The sequence below is a fragment of the Ptiloglossa arizonensis genome, chromosome 3 (assembly GCF_051014685.1).
Source record: "Ptiloglossa arizonensis isolate GNS036 chromosome 3, iyPtiAriz1_principal, whole genome shotgun sequence".
NCBI classification, from domain to species: Eukaryota; Metazoa; Arthropoda; class Insecta; order Hymenoptera; family Colletidae; genus Ptiloglossa; species Ptiloglossa arizonensis.
This window is the reverse complement of record NC_135050.1, coordinates 13,599,419-13,617,367: the sequence shown is the minus strand read 5'-3', so window position 1 is coordinate 13,617,367 and position 17,949 is coordinate 13,599,419. Positions and strand designations below refer to the sequence as shown.

Here is a 17,949-nt window from a genome sequence, read left to right as displayed (position 1 = left end):
ACACGTGGAATCGCCTATCCAAACACGATCGAGGCCGCGTAACTTCACAAAGAAGTTGGTTCCGTTGGTGCACGGCAATGCAACAGTGAACCGAAAACGATCGAGTACGCGTTACATTATTATTTCGATTGTTCGTTCGCCACGGTGCGTGGCTACTCCCCCTTCACGACCGGATTCCATTGGCATCGCTTTTCGAATTCGAGCAGCCGTGCGGTGGCTCCTGTCAAAATTCGTCAAGCCACGTCAAAACGCGCGTCGCTCCCGCCAAAAGGGGGAACCGCCACCCCTTCCACTCTCCCCTTTGTTTTCACGTTTTTCGAGCGTCATTCCACTTTTTTATATCTTTTTTCCCCGTTTTCTCTTCTCACCCCATTTATCCCCGTTGTCTCCCCGTCTCGTTCCACGAGGGAGAACACGGACGTCGTACCAAGGTATTACAGGAAGCTGGTAGCTCGACGAGTCTTGGATTCATTTTTATCGAGATAAGCTCCAAACGATCACAATTTTCGGAAACCATCATTTTCACGTTCCCCTACGCTGCCCCGACATCGTGACTGTGCTTCTATTCGAAAACCGAAGTGGAGAACGGTGAAGTTTAACGTGCCTTTGTAAAACCAATTCTTCCGACTTTCGTTTATCCGTGATTTTTGGGTCACGATAGATAAGAAATTGTATCTTGGCAAATTTTCCCGCAATTTTGTCACAGTACGATTAAATTGCTATTCCATTGTACAATTGGTAATACTGATTTTAAACATGGAATCCAACGAAGCTTGTTCCACCGGTCTTACATCTCGTATTATGTTGCATACACGATGTAAGATAATAGAGAAAATCAATTCTTCGTTCGATGAATTAATAATTAATTCTTCGTTAGACAAGAAAAACTGATCTACAATTTTGACAGGGTGTCCCTAAAATCGTGGTACAATCGACCGGGTTGTGATTCTGTGTGCAAAAGTATGTCGAAAAAAAGGATAACATTTTTGAAAAAAATAACTTTGAAAATTTGTCAGATACACGTAGCTATAAGTTCCAGCTTGTCGAACCTCTGTTTCTCCTCGTGTTTGTATTTACTAGAGCATGGACAATGTTACTATCTGCTTCCTGTCATTGTTGCTATCGTTCTTACTGTCGGTTTGTGCCATTAAGATGGATTTATACATGAAAATAATAATAATCCTGAGTTAAGCGCGAGAATTATTTCTTCACTGCACGGTGTTGCAAGAGTAACACCATCGTATACTACGAGATAATGAAATGCATCATTACCATCTGCAGAGAGTACAACAACTTAAATCTAGTGACCACATTCAACGAATAGCTTTTTGTTATCGACTTCTACAACTACACCGTAACGACCAGCATTTCTTAATACGTATTTTATGGACGAATGAATCCACATTTCATCGTCCTGCAAGGATGTCGAACGTAGGTACTATCTATAGAGAGCTGATAAGTTGGCAAATCTAAAGAATGCTCTTGGATTCCTTTTTCATAATATAAAAATGAAATACGATTACAATTTTCAAAAACTATAATTTGTATTATATATTCTTTTACGAACGTTGCTCTGACATTGTGTCTACGCACGTCGAAAAGTAGGGTAGATCTCCCAATTAGCGATCCAATTTGTGTAACAATATATAAAATGAATAACAAAATTATAACCTTCGTCACATTATGACAATTTCCATACTTTCTATTTTAGTTGAGTTCTTTTATGCTCAAAGGGCACATTCGTCTCTCGATATTTATTTTTAAGTATCAAGTACAAACAAATATAAAATGTGTTTTCATTGTCGCGCAAAAACGATGTCCAAATTTAGTATTAAAATTGTTTTATTCACGATTCATCGTACATTGTTCCGTTATTAAATCAAATAATTAAAGACAGTTGTAGGGATGCTGACAATTATTGGGACATCTAGCCTAGAGTACTAAAATCATTCTTGTCCCTGTAACGTTCCGCTCTCCACGTTACCAGCTCCCTATAGTACTGTCGATTTATTTTTTCCACGTGAATCTCGAACAGCGTAAATGTACGGCCGTTATTATTTTACGAGATCGCTTATCGATGATAATACCGGCCACCTAGGGACGTTATCGCGAATCGATACAATTCGTCGAAACAATGAAAAAGTGTTCAGTATTATCTAAGTACTGTCAATATTTTGCGAAGCGTGTACGCGCGGTATCGCGCGATATTCCCTCGATGTACTTTCGTGTTACTCGCATCGTTATACGACACGATCCAATCGCGAAGTATCGAACTAAAGTTCCTTATGGAACCCATAAAGTTGTACAGACTCGTTCGGAAAGACTGCGGAAAGATGCAGCGAAACAATTCGTATCAGTTAACGTTTATGGGTCTTGTTCACTTCTTAAATGTTAACGGGGAGAAAAATTGGAAATACAATTTTCAATATTATCGAGCTGTCCGCTCGAACCACCGCTTCTTATATGTCATTGTTACGACACTATCATCGAAGCGATAAGTTTGCATATAAGAAAGTTTGCAAATTTAACAAAAAATTAAGCAATCTGACGGTACACTATTGCAATATAAATATACAGCACTTACAAAACGTGTAGATATGATCGCAACTTTGATTTTCAGAACGTCACGGATAATGGGAAAAATTAACAAAGAAGATTGTCCTTGGAATCTTTCCACATACGTAATTAAGAGTGAAACTGTTAATGGGAAAATAGATTATTGCAATTTGCATGTACCGTAATTTATATATTGATCTGAAACAAACAATACTGTTTTAAAATAACAATTTAAGAAAGATACTTTGTTAATTTGAATTTTATGAAATCGTTGTATTGTGTGTTAATCTAAAGAACTAAAACTGAAATTTGCGGCAGGAATTAAACACATTGTCGCAGTTGTATTAAATTTTGCTTATTTTTCAAACGAAACGATTGAACATAAACTGTTACGATAGTACATATATTCAATCTCGTGCTACGAAGGTTTTCAAATTTATGTTAAAACGGGAGGTAGACAGATGGGACATCTTTTTCAGAAAACCGAAAGATAGATTTGATTTCAAATAAATACACATTTTTATCTCGTCTTATCTCCGCCAAGGTTGATTTTGCGGATTTCTGTTCAGGATATTTTTGTCTATTTTTGTAAGTATCGTGTGTCCCTGAATGTTTGGACCCATTTTCTGGATCAGATTGTACAAACATGTAGTTTACATTCCGTTATAAACATTAATTTATAAAAAAGTGATTGCTATTGTCTTTTTTTTAACAGATAGCGAAATTGTTAAGGTATGAAGAATTTCTATGTACATGGAATGAAATACAAACAGTATTCAATCATTCTTGTACAGTACTTATAATATATTTTAAAAGTAAATTAAAAGTCCATCGTAATTAAAAATCAAACATCAATGAATTATTCATGAAAATGGTGAAATAATGTATTGAAAGCGATTTGTAAAATATTTCATGGACAATAGCCTGCCGACAAAGATAAACTCGTACATTCTTCTCACCGTTACATAATGTTACAGTTCACGTTCCTGTTTTACTAAAATTATTTATCCTAAAGGTCAGGAACGTAGAAATTTCCTTAAAACTATTGCTTTCAAACTTTCTGACAACACAGTACGCACAGGTTTAAAATAAAAATAGAAAGGCAAGAATGATGAAGGATTTTGGGTGAGCCGTTGTATAACCTTTCGAAGAGATATTTTTATAATATCATAATTTAATATGCACAAACGATGTGCATGCTTACCGTACTCCAGTAGAGTTCTAATAACGTAAACGTTAGAATACATTTATATAAATACTCAATAAATTATAGCAAAAAATCAGCGTGTATAAATTATAGCACGTACAATAAAATAAAAATTGCAATTATCGGGTATCACCAATTTCATTCTTGAACAACATTGTTTGGTAACTTCTTCATCACGAATGCGTATTATTCTTCTGTATACGTGCCCTACAGTTTACTAACGCGATATCAATTCATAATACGGATCATTTTTTATTATTCCAAGTAAATACTTTGTCTCTGAAATGATTAAACAGTTTTTTCATCCTCCATCTACGCGTATACGTAAGCAATGGTGGATTATCACAGGGGCGAGGGAGACGTACGTCGGTCCCCATATGCGCCCGTTCCTCCAAATCAACAAAAAAGTTATTGTTTCATTTTATAGCTTCCACTCGCCCGACGGGTTTATTTATCGAATATTATTCAAGACCTGGCGTTCGCCGGAACGATATAAAATAATTTACAGACAATATTTATCGAAAACGACGAGTGAAAATATTAATTTCGATAAACTTGCTGCTTTGAAAAACAAGAGAAAATCGATACTGGTAACATTGTTCGATATCTCTTATTATATAATACGAGTGGAGAATCGAGTCGAAAATTTGTGTCTTGTACGTATTCGCACGAACGTTGACGATACAATTTTTCAAATGTCGCTCTCTCTATTTTGTTGCGCGGCTCGGGTTTCCGAAACGCGTAACACGTCACTGCGCACAGAACGTTTGCGTTACAAGACTTACTGGTAACTCGGTTTGTCGGTAAGGTTACACTGTTTTGTTCGATTAACGAGGCTGGTACGGTATTTATCGCGAGCAATCTATTATAAGACTCTTGTAACGCCGATTCAATCCAGCTACACTCGCAGAAAGTGGAAATCGCGCGAGATAGGCGTAATGTTCCCTCTGTCGCATACCGGGCAGGTTCTTTATTATATTTCGCGAACTTTATGTATCACTGGGCTTTACTCGTTGCGCGCCCGTCGTGTACGTGTCACAATGCATACAACGCGTTACGTAACATCTTTTATTGTATTCTTTTTTTTTCTTCCCTCCTCTCGTTTCTTTTCTTCGTCCATTCTGTAGCAGGACAAGCGCGTTTCCCGCGCACAGGTCCCCCGAGTGCATTGTCCTTTCTTGCGCCGGTACACGCAAGATAAGCGAATCGCAGAGAAGTAACGAATATCATTTTCATATTAATGAGCACTGTGATTCATAATACAGGTTATCGCCTACGGGATCTACGTTATCGCGGCAAGAGCAGCGTAGTTGTATTCACGCCTCCTCGTTATCTTTATATTGCGGTCGTGTGTCGAGTGTTAATCTCGTTGTTTACGAAATCCGCCACATGTCCCGTACGCCGCGCAGCTTTGCATCTTTTTGCACGACTCCACGAGAAAGTAAGAACATGTCACACGCTTCAAAACCGCCGCGACCCGAATATCGCAATTCCTACTTTATCGTCGTGTTTACTTCGTATTTTCCCGTACGACGTTCCCTTGTACAATTCCCCGTAAGCGACAACAATTTTTTCGATCTATTTTCACAAACCACCCGGTCGAAGGTGTCTTCTCGCCTACTGAAATATATACCGGCTGCCAAATGGAATTCTATTATTTATTTAATTTACGTCTCTATCGTACGAATTGTAAACGCGTGAAACGAAACGCGAGAAGGTAAAATAGAAATGGACGCTTTGTGCAAAAGTACAAAGAGGCTTAGAGTACCGTTAGAAAACTAATTATTTTATCTTCCATTTATGATTTCGTGTTACAGTCGATACGAAATTGTATCTCGAAAGATTTGCACAAAAGACACATTATGGTTAAATTGCTATCTTATGTTTCGGATATCCAATTAATCACACGGAGTTTAAACATCGAATCGAACGAAGTTTGTTCCACCGGTATTACATCTCGTATCGTGTTACATAAACTTAGGATTAACTGTTAATTCTTAAGCTAAAGGGACATTCGTACAGCGTCACGATCAAAGTGTTGAAACGCCCATGACGTTAAACCTGAACAATAAGAGGGCGGAAATTGTGCTCGGTGATTGTGCAATTTTAGAAAAATTTCTTCGAGACAATAAAACGAAAGAAATGCAATTTTTAAGACGTATGTACACATAATATCGAAGCAGTCGTTTTGCAACACGCATGTCGATATAATACACGATACGTATTCAGGATATGACGTCTTGTAAAATACGTAAGAAGATATACTAAAATAGATTTTTCCATCTGTTGCTTTCATTGACGAAACAAAACACGAAGATAACGATTAGAGTGAAATTGATCAAACGATAAACGCATGTAGAATTTAATTTCTACTTTACATTAAAATTAATACAAAGTATCCAAACGAAAAATATTAAATATATCGCATTTTAGTGATATATCACAGTTAGACAATTATCTGTATTTTAGTTTAGAAAGAATTGTAATCGAGTCACGGATTGTATCAAGAGTCAAAGTTAATATTACGCTTTGTGTAATTAATATCGCTCTTCGTATAAAAAAATGTCTACGACGAATCGATATTAATAGAAACCTTTACGGAATTATAAAATTACAATTATCGATACAAACGTGTATACACGCATTACGTAACCAAAAAAAATCCGAATCGCACAATGCATTTATGTTTGATCTAATCGTACAAATTATCAGAGACTTTTGGGCACCGAAAACCACTGTATGGCTATTATCAGACTCTCAATTACGCAGCTGTTGAAACACAATGTGCAAAAGACCATTGTGCGCGAAAGGTTAACACGTGGTGGAGCTGTCACACTATTTGATATCTTACAGGCAAGTGTAAGGTAAAATATGTTGTTTCGTCGAAAGGACAAACTTGATTGCATTTGCGATACGATTAGTTGTAACGGACGATATTTCGGGCAAAGTAGATATCTCTTTTCGGGAATCGATCGTATTAGAAAAATCTTACGAAAATGTTCAGCGAAAACGAAAATAAACGGTCGAGATAAACTTTCGTTCGTTGAAAATAAAAATCATTATTTACACCGAGCTGAATGGACGTGTGTTACAGGGAGGGGAAATTAGTCTTGACGAGCAAAGAGCGATGGTCTGATTAAAAGTCCATCTCGAGGCTGTAACGACGTATAAATAAATCCGACTTAAAAATAAATTATAATTACATATTACTTTCTTTTTATCGTTTAACGACGGTAAGATAAAAACTAGGGTCCTTTATCGTGGGTCGAATGACCTCTCCTCTCCGAGATACTTCAAGGTCGAATCGGTGAGGTCGTTAATATTGTAAACAATTACGAGCGGCGTGTTTCCTCTCTCGTCGAAGTATTTCTTCGCGGTCGACGAACGATTCGTACGATTTTAATCGCACGATCGCGGCTCGGGCGGTGTGTGTACCACCTTTAAGGCTTTCGCCCGTTTAGTGCGTACACTCGCATAGTTTGCTCGCATTAAGCGAGAGCAAAGCGCTGCAGAAACGGGACAGGTTAGGTGAATGGATATGTGCGAGTAGGTGAGTAGGTAGGTAGGTAGGCAGATAGCTGGGGCAACCGATTATCCTCGTGTAGGTAGAGGAAACGTGTATGCACATTAACGCACACGTGCCGGGTCGGTGATTTTAAATGAACGCGCAGGATGCAACTACCGATGGGAATGATAGATAGTCCCCCGGCACTAATATCAGTTATTATCAGTTTAAAAAGAAATTCTTTCGATTCGCTCGCACGGAACCGAGATCTGTTTCGACGTTTGCTCGATGTTTATTTTTCGAAACATTTTTCTCCTTTTCTCGCGATGACAGATAAATCGAGCACTGTAGCAATTCAATCGACTTAGTTTTCGCGCGGTGCAGCTTCGTCCAACGTAAAATTAAGACGCGTAATTATTCCGACGTTGCTAGGGAGACAGAACGATACGAGGTATGGAATAACGTACCATCGGGAATTATTTATCTTATTTCAGAAATCTCCGAAATTCTTTTCGTTTAAAATAAATATTTCCTCCTTTATGAAATTATTATAGTTTTAAAACTTGAAAAATGTCAACGAAAGATATTTACCATTACCTTTTCAAGTCGAACTCGCATCCGTGAAAGTGAGTTTAAATACCTCTTTGTAAACTTCTGTAACGAATTATGTTTTTATGTTTTTCGATAAAAGAATCGCTCGAATTATGACAGAACTGGGGTAAAAGGGAATATTGAAACTATTGAAAACTTTTAATCTGAAAGTTTGAAGAACTGTTATCGCTGTAACAGTTTTCGAAGCACTCGAATGAATCGCTTCGTGAAAGAGGAACTTTAAATTACAGAAGTACTACCTTGATCAAAAAGTTTTAGGACTTTATTCATAAAATCAAAAATACAAATTTATTCGTCCAAATCGATATGGTCCCCTTCAAAGTAGTCCCCATTGACTGCAATGCACTTGCGCCAGCGCTTGATCCAATCCTCGAAACACCGCTGGTACTCAATTTTCGGTATGTCCATCAGAGCCGTCTTCGATTTTGTCATGACCTCCTCTCGGGTACTGTAACGCGTTCCGCGAAGCGGTTTTTTAATTCGGTTGAACAGAAAAAAGTCGCAGGGAGCCAGATCTGGTGAATTTGAAGGCTGCTGGATAGTGTTCGTGTTGTTTTTCGTCAAAAACTCGCGGATAAGGATCGCATTGTGCGCCGGTGCGTTATCGTGGTGCAAAATCCACGAGTTGTTTGCCCACAAATCTGGCCTTTTTTGACGAATTCACTAACCAAAACGTCTTGAACGGATCCATAAGCAATGTTCAAGTCCTCTGCCAGCTCTCTGATGGTCAATTTGCGGTTTTCGGACAACATTTCTTGAATTTTATCGATGTTTTCATCGGTTTTCGACGTTGTCGGCCTGCCACTGCGTTTGTCATCCTCGACCGACTCACGACCACTTCTGAAGCGTTCGTGCCATCGAAAAACATTTAATCTCGAAAGAGTATCGTTGCCGAAACACTTCTCCAACATATCCAAGGTCTGCGGACCGTTAAATCCGTTTTTTACACAAAATTTAATGCAAACTCGTTGATGCTCAAATGATGCCATTTTCAAAATCGAAGACACGAACAAAGGAGATGTGCTCAGTACAACGTAACTTTTACAAATATCAAGCTATGATGCTGAAATTGGAAGGAAGTGTTAATGACAGATATGGTAATCTAACAAAAAAAAAAAAGAAACAATCGGGTGATTGACAGCGACACACGGGGGACAGTCCTAAAACTTTTTGATCAAGGTAGTATGCTCGACGATCGGTTTCCAACATAAACAATATTCTTACGGTACAACCGTCAACTGTTGCAGGATCGTTGACTTTCATTCTGTGCGCACGCGTTTGGAACAATAGCAATCAGACCGAAGAGCCAGCATTGTACTCGCGTAGTTTATGAGTATCGTACATATGCTTCAGCGTCACCCGGTACGTTATCCGGTACTCGACATCAGCTGTGAAAGAAATTGTAAATCACTGCCGTGACATTACTTCCGACAATCCGCTTTTCTTCCGATATTTACACGCATCGATCTCCACGCATCTTTTTTTATTTTTTTTTAATTTTTTTTCATTTCACGCTGCAACACAGCAATTTTTCTCTCTTTTCCATCAATGCGCACAGTAAATTCGATTTCCGTCGATTTACGTTACGTACTTCAATTTTCTAATACAATTACGTCGGGATTAAGAGTTTCTGATTATATCGAGAAAATACCCCGAACAATCCGTAATATTGCAAGATATAAAATCTTACGGAAAAGAAACAACGGTTATTTGAATTAAAGAAATAAAAGTAGCACGAAAGTAAACCTACCACGTATGGGTAGAAAATAACAGAATAATAAACTTATTTGTTGCTCTGTCAAGTATCTCGCGATAATGGGTAAATTATATTTATTTTATTTAGACGTTCCAGAGCGAGGTTACAGTGATTCTAGTTTTTCAGCGTTTGAATCTTGTTATTCGGGTCGCCGTTAGGAAATTGCTGAATTAATAGAAGTTGTGTAAACCACATGTTCACATTTTAAGAACGACTTTACATCCAATATATTTGTACGATAAATTATCATTTAAGTACAAATTAATTTTTTAAAACTACATTTTTTAGTTCTATAAATGTACACGTTAAACATGCCGAGAATCAGTGTAAACTTCTTTTTGTAATTCTTAACACGGTTATCGCGAATATTTTAAGAAATATTCGATGGTATAATTAATACATTACCTGTAAAGTTGTTCTTGAAACATGAACATGTGGTCGAGATGATGCATAGGTATTAATTAACCAACTTCTCGATGAGAACTTGGATAAATATGTAATAAGGTCGGAACGTTGAAAAACTAGATTTACGGTAACATCTTTCTGGAATGTATAAATAAAATAAATACTATTTATACGTTTCACGTTTTCTAACAATTATAGATAATTGAAACGAATACATTAAATCAAATATTATTTAATCTTGCGACAAACAACTGAACCACTTGTACCAATATTAATAATATTTAATATTAGTTTATAGTTTTCAGTAAAGAAATTCATACTATAGTATTAATTCTCGTGAAATGAAATAATAACCAAAATAGTCAGTACCAGTATACTATATTTGTGTAACAAAAACATATAAACATTTTAATCCTGCCTTTGGGTTTTCTGCGACCCATCAACCTACAGCAAAGAATGAATAAATTGTATGCGGTAAGAGACAGATAAGAAGAAATAATTATCAAGGCCGACGTATCGTATCGTGACATTGATATATATATCTTATTTTAATCATTTCTTCTTATTCGTCTCTTTCTACGTACAATTTTTATCTTTTCTTCCATCGATCGAAATACCAAGAATTATCCCAAACCAGGGTCGAAACGTTTACACGCTTCCATCGTTATACAATTATCGATATACTCGCAACAACTAGGTCGATTATTGTATTTGTCGTTGACGCGAACGAGTCATTGATTTTATTTATTTGTCCAATTCTAAACTAGTTTATCATTTATGATAACTGAAAAGACGACCGGTCGAAGAGTTCGTCGAAATAGAAACGACGGTTCGTTCGAACCGTTCTCACCGGATCGTTCGGTTCCGAAAACAACGAAAAGAAATTACGCGGATCGTGACCTCGGGAACGAAGGGTCGAATTAGTAAAAACCGCAGGTAGAACGCACACGAATAATCGTTCCGATTCGGTGGTGAATCAAGCCTATTGTCGCATAATGATTTCTGATCGAAGCGTTCGCCAGGCTCGAATTGAAATCGCTCACGGATCGTCAGATCACCGATTATCGGCTAACAAAGGACGGACGTTTAATTTTCGCTCTCTCTGGTCGATTTTGCGGCCGTGCCGCGAGCATTTCCCGCAATTCCGGCGGAAATTGGCAGGATCGAGTGGCCGGGGGTGGGGGATAGGGGGTCGCGCATATGTCGTCGCGGCGTACCCCTCGAAAATTGTCACCTTTGTTAAAAAGGGGTTCGCGTGCCCGTTTTTCCACTTACGTGGAAGTTTATGGTCCGCGAATAATGGAGGGTCGCCTCGAAGTCATTGAATTCCGTGCCGGCGGAAAAATACCCGCGCGGCCACCGCGGTGTTCTCGCTCGCGGACACATCCCGAGGATTTTATTGGACGTACGCCACGTTGAAACGCATCGGGCGCAAACCCGTAAAACTCGCCCGGCGTTTACATTAACGCCGTTCCGAGCGTTCATTTACATAAATGGAAATTTGTACCCGGGGTAATTGATCGAGACGCGTGCTTCCTTCGATTTGCTTCTGCTGAATCGGTATAATTAATATGACCCTGTTTTCGAGTCTGGCTGAGCCACCGTGTTATTTTATCGGCTGTAATAAGAAACAGCGAAAGAAAATTAAACGGCCAGTTATTAGCATCTAAGTCCGCGATATACGTTTACGATTTACGTTTCGTGGCTACCATTCCGTTGATTAATATAAATGACGTTTAACAAATTTTTACGAGCAACGAAAACTATCGTTTGTACCGTGATGAGTATCGTTAAGGGCCTTTATTATTGTCAGCTTCTCAGGGCTTCGTTCGAGATGATCGCGGAATATTTCGTACAGTGGCAAGAAGCGGTCGTGGGCAGCCTCGTTTTGGATTTTATTAACATTGAACGCGGTTCGTCGATGAAAAATTGAAACGGAATAAAGAATCATTAACGACCGCGTATTAAGTTGCTGTACGCGAGGCATGAAAATATTTGTAAATCGGGGTCGTCTGTTTGTGTTTGTTCAAGGACGTTCACTGTTTGCAACGAAGGTTGCAAAAATGTCTCTCGGCATTTTGCATACCGAAGACGTAGTTATTAAAATTGAATTACGTCGAATGAAATTCGTATCGTAGGTATAGAAGCGCGATACAGATTTCTTGGAAGAACTCGAACGTTTACCTGAGTGAAAAATTTGAAAAGACGATAATAAAAGTCCGCGGAGAACATATTCGGTGTACTTTCATTCGTTAATCAACGGAGGTTAGGTCAGTAACATCACTTTAGCTGTATCTCCTCTTTCTTTCACAACTGTAATCATATTTTACTTACTTATCTCATACGCATACCTTTGCGTATAATGTATGCGCAATAAAAACGATAAATAAAAAATAAAATAAATACACCCATGGCGCAAAATCATCCCCACCATTGTTTGTATTTTTTCCGCGCGAGAGACTTCGAACGATGCAAATACGTACGAGTAACGTTTCTTTCTATTCGTTTATTTCCTACTTAGTTCCGATAAAATACGAGTTTTATTGCAATATTTTAGAAACGATACGTTCATCGTGCGAATATTTTTCTACCAAATAGTCGAAAACCATTGAAACGAAATCACAGCCAACGAAAGTATTAAAAATGAGAACAAACTCAATCGAAATAATAAACGGTTATTGGAACAACAATATTGTACCGTGGGAAATGGCAATTAAACGAACAGAAAGGCAGAGTACAAGCAATAATAAATGCCAGAGAGAGTTTAATTGAACGTTACCACGTACGTTGAATTCCAATTTATTCCAATATTCTCTACACTTCGATAATTAATAAATGTACATATTTGTACAGGATTCGGGTCTTTTGTTAAAACGGTGTACATTTATCGAAAGTAATATTCGATAATCTATACTTTTATTCGAAAAGAGTGACCGTAACGAATTACGCGCGAACCACCACGAATCGCAACGAGGAAATCGTCCGCAGTGTTCGCGAAAATAATCATCTATGTCGGATAGACTCGCTTAAAATTAGTGAAACACGTCACTGCGATATTGAGATCGGAAAACGGATTGTGGGCGGTCAAAAGTCGACTCGATTTACATCATCAGCGATTACCACCTACGGTACTGAACCTCCTCGTTGCCAACAGTCACAGAAACGTATGCATGCATGCACACGTTTAATGCATAACGGCACACGGAGTGCTCGTAGCGTGACATGGGGTTAACCTACAGAGAATAACAGATGAACGGAGACCGTGGATGACTCAAAACGGAGAGGAACGGTCGACGAAGCGGATGGAATCGGAAGCACGAGCCGAAACACGAAGATAAAGATAGAAATAGACAGAACTGGACGCCAGATACGGCACAGATCGAGTAACGGATAAACGAAGAGGCGTGTAAAAGCGTGAACAATAAAAATAGATATCAACGGAAGGCACGGAGAACGGCTGTCGAAATAAATTTCTGCCGTGCAGTTATTTAAACAATAGACCTCGATAGGTGAAAGTACACGACTGTGTCTTTGGTAAAATCGATATTATTTCTGGCAGTTCTCAAAGTACACGTTTAAATAAACGATCTTTCTTAACAAAGAACAAAAAAAAAAAAAAAAAATGCTTCGTTACGTATCGATAATTCGAAGCTACTCGTTAAAGTAAAAAGTATGACACGTGCACGCTCGTCCCGAACTTCTTCAAACGTCACATTAGGGTGTATTTGCAATGCACTCCTCGAGTAATTTGAATACGTTTCCAGTTTACACCGACACGCTTTTAACAACTCATTCGAATCCTTGGGTCTTATCGAACTTGGAATACATTAGTGCGATACGGTCTATGTCCCAGGCTAGATATCGGTTTTCGCTTCGTGGTAATTTTCATTTTGCAAGTTGAAGACAAACGTACGATAGGTAAAACGGCGCAAGGTGATAGATTAATCGAGCGATACGTTTGATTCGTTGGTTTGCGTTCCATGGTACGAATCGTAGATCTACTCGAACGAATCGAAAATTTGTCGTTTCGTAGAAAAGAGGAGTCACGATTAGCCCGTTCGTTTACGTGTTTTGTCTCGTGTCGTATCGATACCTTTTACATTCGTATTGCACGAAATGTGTTCGTACGAAACGATACTTGGGTACAAATTTCTTTCAATAACGATAAAGAGAAGAGCGGGAATAGAAGAGCCGGGGAACGAAACGGAGATCGAAGGAGAAGAAAAAGGATGGAAGGAAAGGAGCGCAGATACGAAATAGACGAGCGAAACACGAGAGGGCGAGACCGCCGCGTGAACCTCAACCGTCGAGAAAAAGCGAGAGATCGAGAAGAGGGGAAAAATGTTTCCTCCCTGGGGGCCCACTCGTCGATTTTCCTTTCCCCGCGGTACCCCCCATCCGGTTCTCCCCGAGCGTTCTGCCCCCCTCCGGTGCAGCCGCGGCACTAGGATCGGGGCCTTACGAGCGCGTGACGCATGCCTTCTTGTTTCATACTCGCTTCGTCGGGCTACGCGCACGCACGCACGCACGCACGCACGTGCGTCTTCCAGCGAGGCCCATTCAAGTGTACGTGCGGGAATCCTTCTATCCTCGGGTGCGCGGCTCGCGAGAAATAACGTTATACGTGCGCGATACGAAACGTCGATTCGACGTTCGGTTCTTTATTTTTCGCGTCTCACGTGATCGAGAACCACGCGCCGAACACACGTTCGCCGCGAGTGAAGATATCCAGAAGCATCGGCGATCCGGACGGACTTTCCAAGCGCGACGGTTCGCGGAAATTTCGTTGCGCGCTACGATAAACGATAAGTGTGAAATCACATCGACCGTTACGCCCGAGTGACCTTGTTGACTTTCACCCGTACGTGCCTCTGGCTTCTCGGCGCGCTTTCCGTGCGTCTTTGTTTTTTCGTGACACAATCGGGGCCGGACCGCCTCCGTCCACCCACGGTCGCGTCGTTCACGAACACGTGGTCGTTACGGCGTCTCGTTCGTTCGTACACGTACCGTACCGTACCGTATATCGCGGCTACGTTGGATTTTCGTAGCGCGTGGAAGCTCTTAAAATTCTCGTTAATCGTACGGTGGAACGATTACCGAGGCATCCGGTGTGAGTAACGCCGGGCAAATTTCTCGGATCGCGTTACGCCGGTGGATCCGAGTGACGTCACGCGGAACATCGTACCGACACTCGCGCGATATTTACACGCGTATCGAGTCGGGCGCGAGGACCGTGGCGCGGTATCTATCGGCGTCTCGAGCCTTCTTTTGCGCTCCGTGTCGAGAGTCTCTTGTTGACTTTTGCCATTGGACTCTTCGAGGACCCTTCTGTCCCCCCCACCAGCTCGGTTCGTCGCGCTGTGTACACTCGTCCGACAATCGGCACATACGAAGCGGCGCAGGCCTCGCGTTTGCCTCGTCGGCTTTGTCGTTCCTCACGTGCTCGCTACGTTGATTCCATTCAAGATTAAACGCGTTCGTTTCTTTCGTGGCTACGACCGGGGATTGTTGACGACGTACCGTACGGAGCGTGTGTTGTGTTTGTAGTTCCGCGTGCCATTTTACTCGACGTTGGAAGAGGACGGGACACGAATACCGGGCGAGGTTGAAAATTCATTGGTTTCCACGGCGTTGTACGGTTCGTGGGACACGGTGCTTCAATTACGAGCCCCTACGGGACAGTGATACCCGTACCGACGAAAGAACGACACCGTGCTCCGATCGACGACTGGTTTTCCAATTCTAAGATCCGTCGACGATCGATCAACGCCGCTTCGCGCAACGGCGAGGCTCTCTCTCGCGCGCGAGCGCGATTCGATTTCTCGAATTGGCTTCACGGAGCGAGAATCGATTCGCGTAGTTTTCGCGGAAAGAGCGACGCGGACTGGAACAAACGAGACTCGCCGCGTTGGTCGTGGTCGGTTCATTCAGAAATTGGAACACGAGCGGAGTGTCTCGGGCGCGATAAGCGTGCAAGAATAAGGATCCGTCGTTGGACCCGTTCGGAAATAAGTGCAACGTCGTTCGTCGCGGATCGTCCTTAATCGCTTACACGAGGACATTCTCGTTAAGCGATAAAACGAGCGGCTCTTTGTGTCGGGGACGCGTGATGAATCGGTCGTATACTCGCGCGTATCGTTTGTTTCGTTTATTTCTCGACCGCGAGTAAAGGAGCGTCGACCCGTGCGCGCGGCGCGGCGCAGCGCGTCCACGAGACGTCTACGTACACAGAATCTCCTTTGCCGAACGTTATCGTTTTCGTTGACGGCCGTTCCGCGAACGCGTGTACCCGAAAATCACCGCGGAGACATCGCGCGGCCACGAGAACCGAAACGAAAGAGAAATCGACCCGGAACAACGGAGAGGAGAACGCACTGTCCCGTGCCGGAGAAGGAAACGCGATACAAACAACGCTTTGTGCGCGAGTTTCGAATTCGAAACCGACCGAATATATCGGTCGAGGAACCGTTTCGTCGTTGCTCATCTCTCTCTTGAGAGAGAGAGAGAGAGAGAGAGAGAGCTCACGAGCAATCGGGCCACGTTGCTGTCAAGGCTTCCCTTTGATCTGGGAAATCGGGGAGCGTGACTTCTTGCCACTGCACTTACGCTTATCTGGGCAGCGGTTCTGCTTCGATCGAGAAGCAAAAAGGCCGCTTATAAGCACCGCGCTTTTTTCCAAGCGGCGAACCTAACCTAGCCTCGTGGATAGGTTTCGCGCGCTTGCGGTGCATTAGCCGCGATCCAGAAATCGATTCGTCGTCCGGTGGCGAGCGAGGGGGGACACGACGGTGGTCCGTGAGAGCAGAAACGTGTCACGTGAAGTGTATCCATCGATGCGAACGCTTTTGGCCGTAGGCCGTGCCCGCTTATCGCTCGTAATAGTCGTCGCGAAGAGACGGGAGAGAAGAAATCATCGTCGAAGAGAAAGGGGAGGTGGGTTTGTTCACGGAGGAGAATCGTGGGTGGAGGGCGAGCTCTCTTATACCCGATAAGAGCCGCAACCAGCGAGAATTACCGGCAGTAAATTATATTACGAGCGGCTAGGAAAAATCTACCGACAAAATAATTACCGTGCGCAACGGGCGGAAGGCGATTAATCGTTGGTTCGATTATTCACGAGCGAGGCCCCGCGGAATCGTGGATTTTCGAGACGGTCGGGCGCGAGGGCATCGCGAGCTGCGTGGGAGTGGTTCTGCTCTCGTGATCGTGGGCGGTGTTCAATGATCGAAGCGTTGTCGGTTTTGTCGTCGGTTTTGTCGTCGAGCGACCCGCCACGAATTCGTCTGGATGCCAGTTTTAGAGGGCGGCGTGGCTAAGAAGCGAGGTGTCGACAGGGCTGCTCGCAAGATGCGGATGAGACTTTGCACCGGCTCCAAAGAGTCGTACACCCTACTTTCCAAGAAACGGTAAGCCGTAAGAGATTTACTTCGACGTACTGGTCGATCGCAATATTAAACGGAACGAAATCGTACGTCCGGGAATATAGATATTCCGGTTGGCCGTAACGACGAGTGAAACACGTAACGGTCGTCTTTCGTTCGACGCTTTTGGCCAATCGTGGAATTTACGAATCGAGATATTTTTTGTCTCGTCGATAGTTTTTTTTTTTTTTTTTTTTTTTGAAAATATTGGGTTGTTCGGAAAGTCGTTTCGTTTTTTTTTTTTGGTGAAAATGAAACACGATTTTTTTAGAGCGTACAAACATTTTATCAAATTATATATTCTCCGTTTTGGAAAACGAAATGACTTTCCGAACAACCCATTAGTATTTAAATATTATATTGTTCGGATTTATCGATACAATGGGTGTTGCTAAATCGGGGAAAGATCCAATTTCTAAATTCGACAGTGAATGCGTTTAACGATAAAACTACGCTCGTTTAAGAATAATATTACGTTTGTTTTAAA

The 17,949-nt window shown here is 41.4% G+C and overlaps 1 protein-coding gene across 3 annotated transcripts in view; it reads left to right on the top strand.

Annotated features, from left to right (window-relative positions):
- The window catches only part of LOC143143995 (rap1 GTPase-activating protein 1), a 263,449-nt gene that overhangs the window by 80,748 nt on the left and 164,752 nt on the right, over positions 1–17,949 (top strand). Inside the window, exon 1 of one of the 3 annotated variants that reach the window (XM_076305914.1) lies at positions 14,572–17,447. The exons of the other annotated variants lie outside the window; for them this stretch is intronic. Coding sequence (XP_076162029.1) covers positions 17,329–17,447 — 119 coding nt within the window. The 5' untranslated portion in view covers positions 14,572–17,328. Of the gene's footprint in view, positions 1–14,571; positions 17,448–17,949 lie in introns of those variants that run through there. 3 annotated transcript variants of the gene reach the window in all.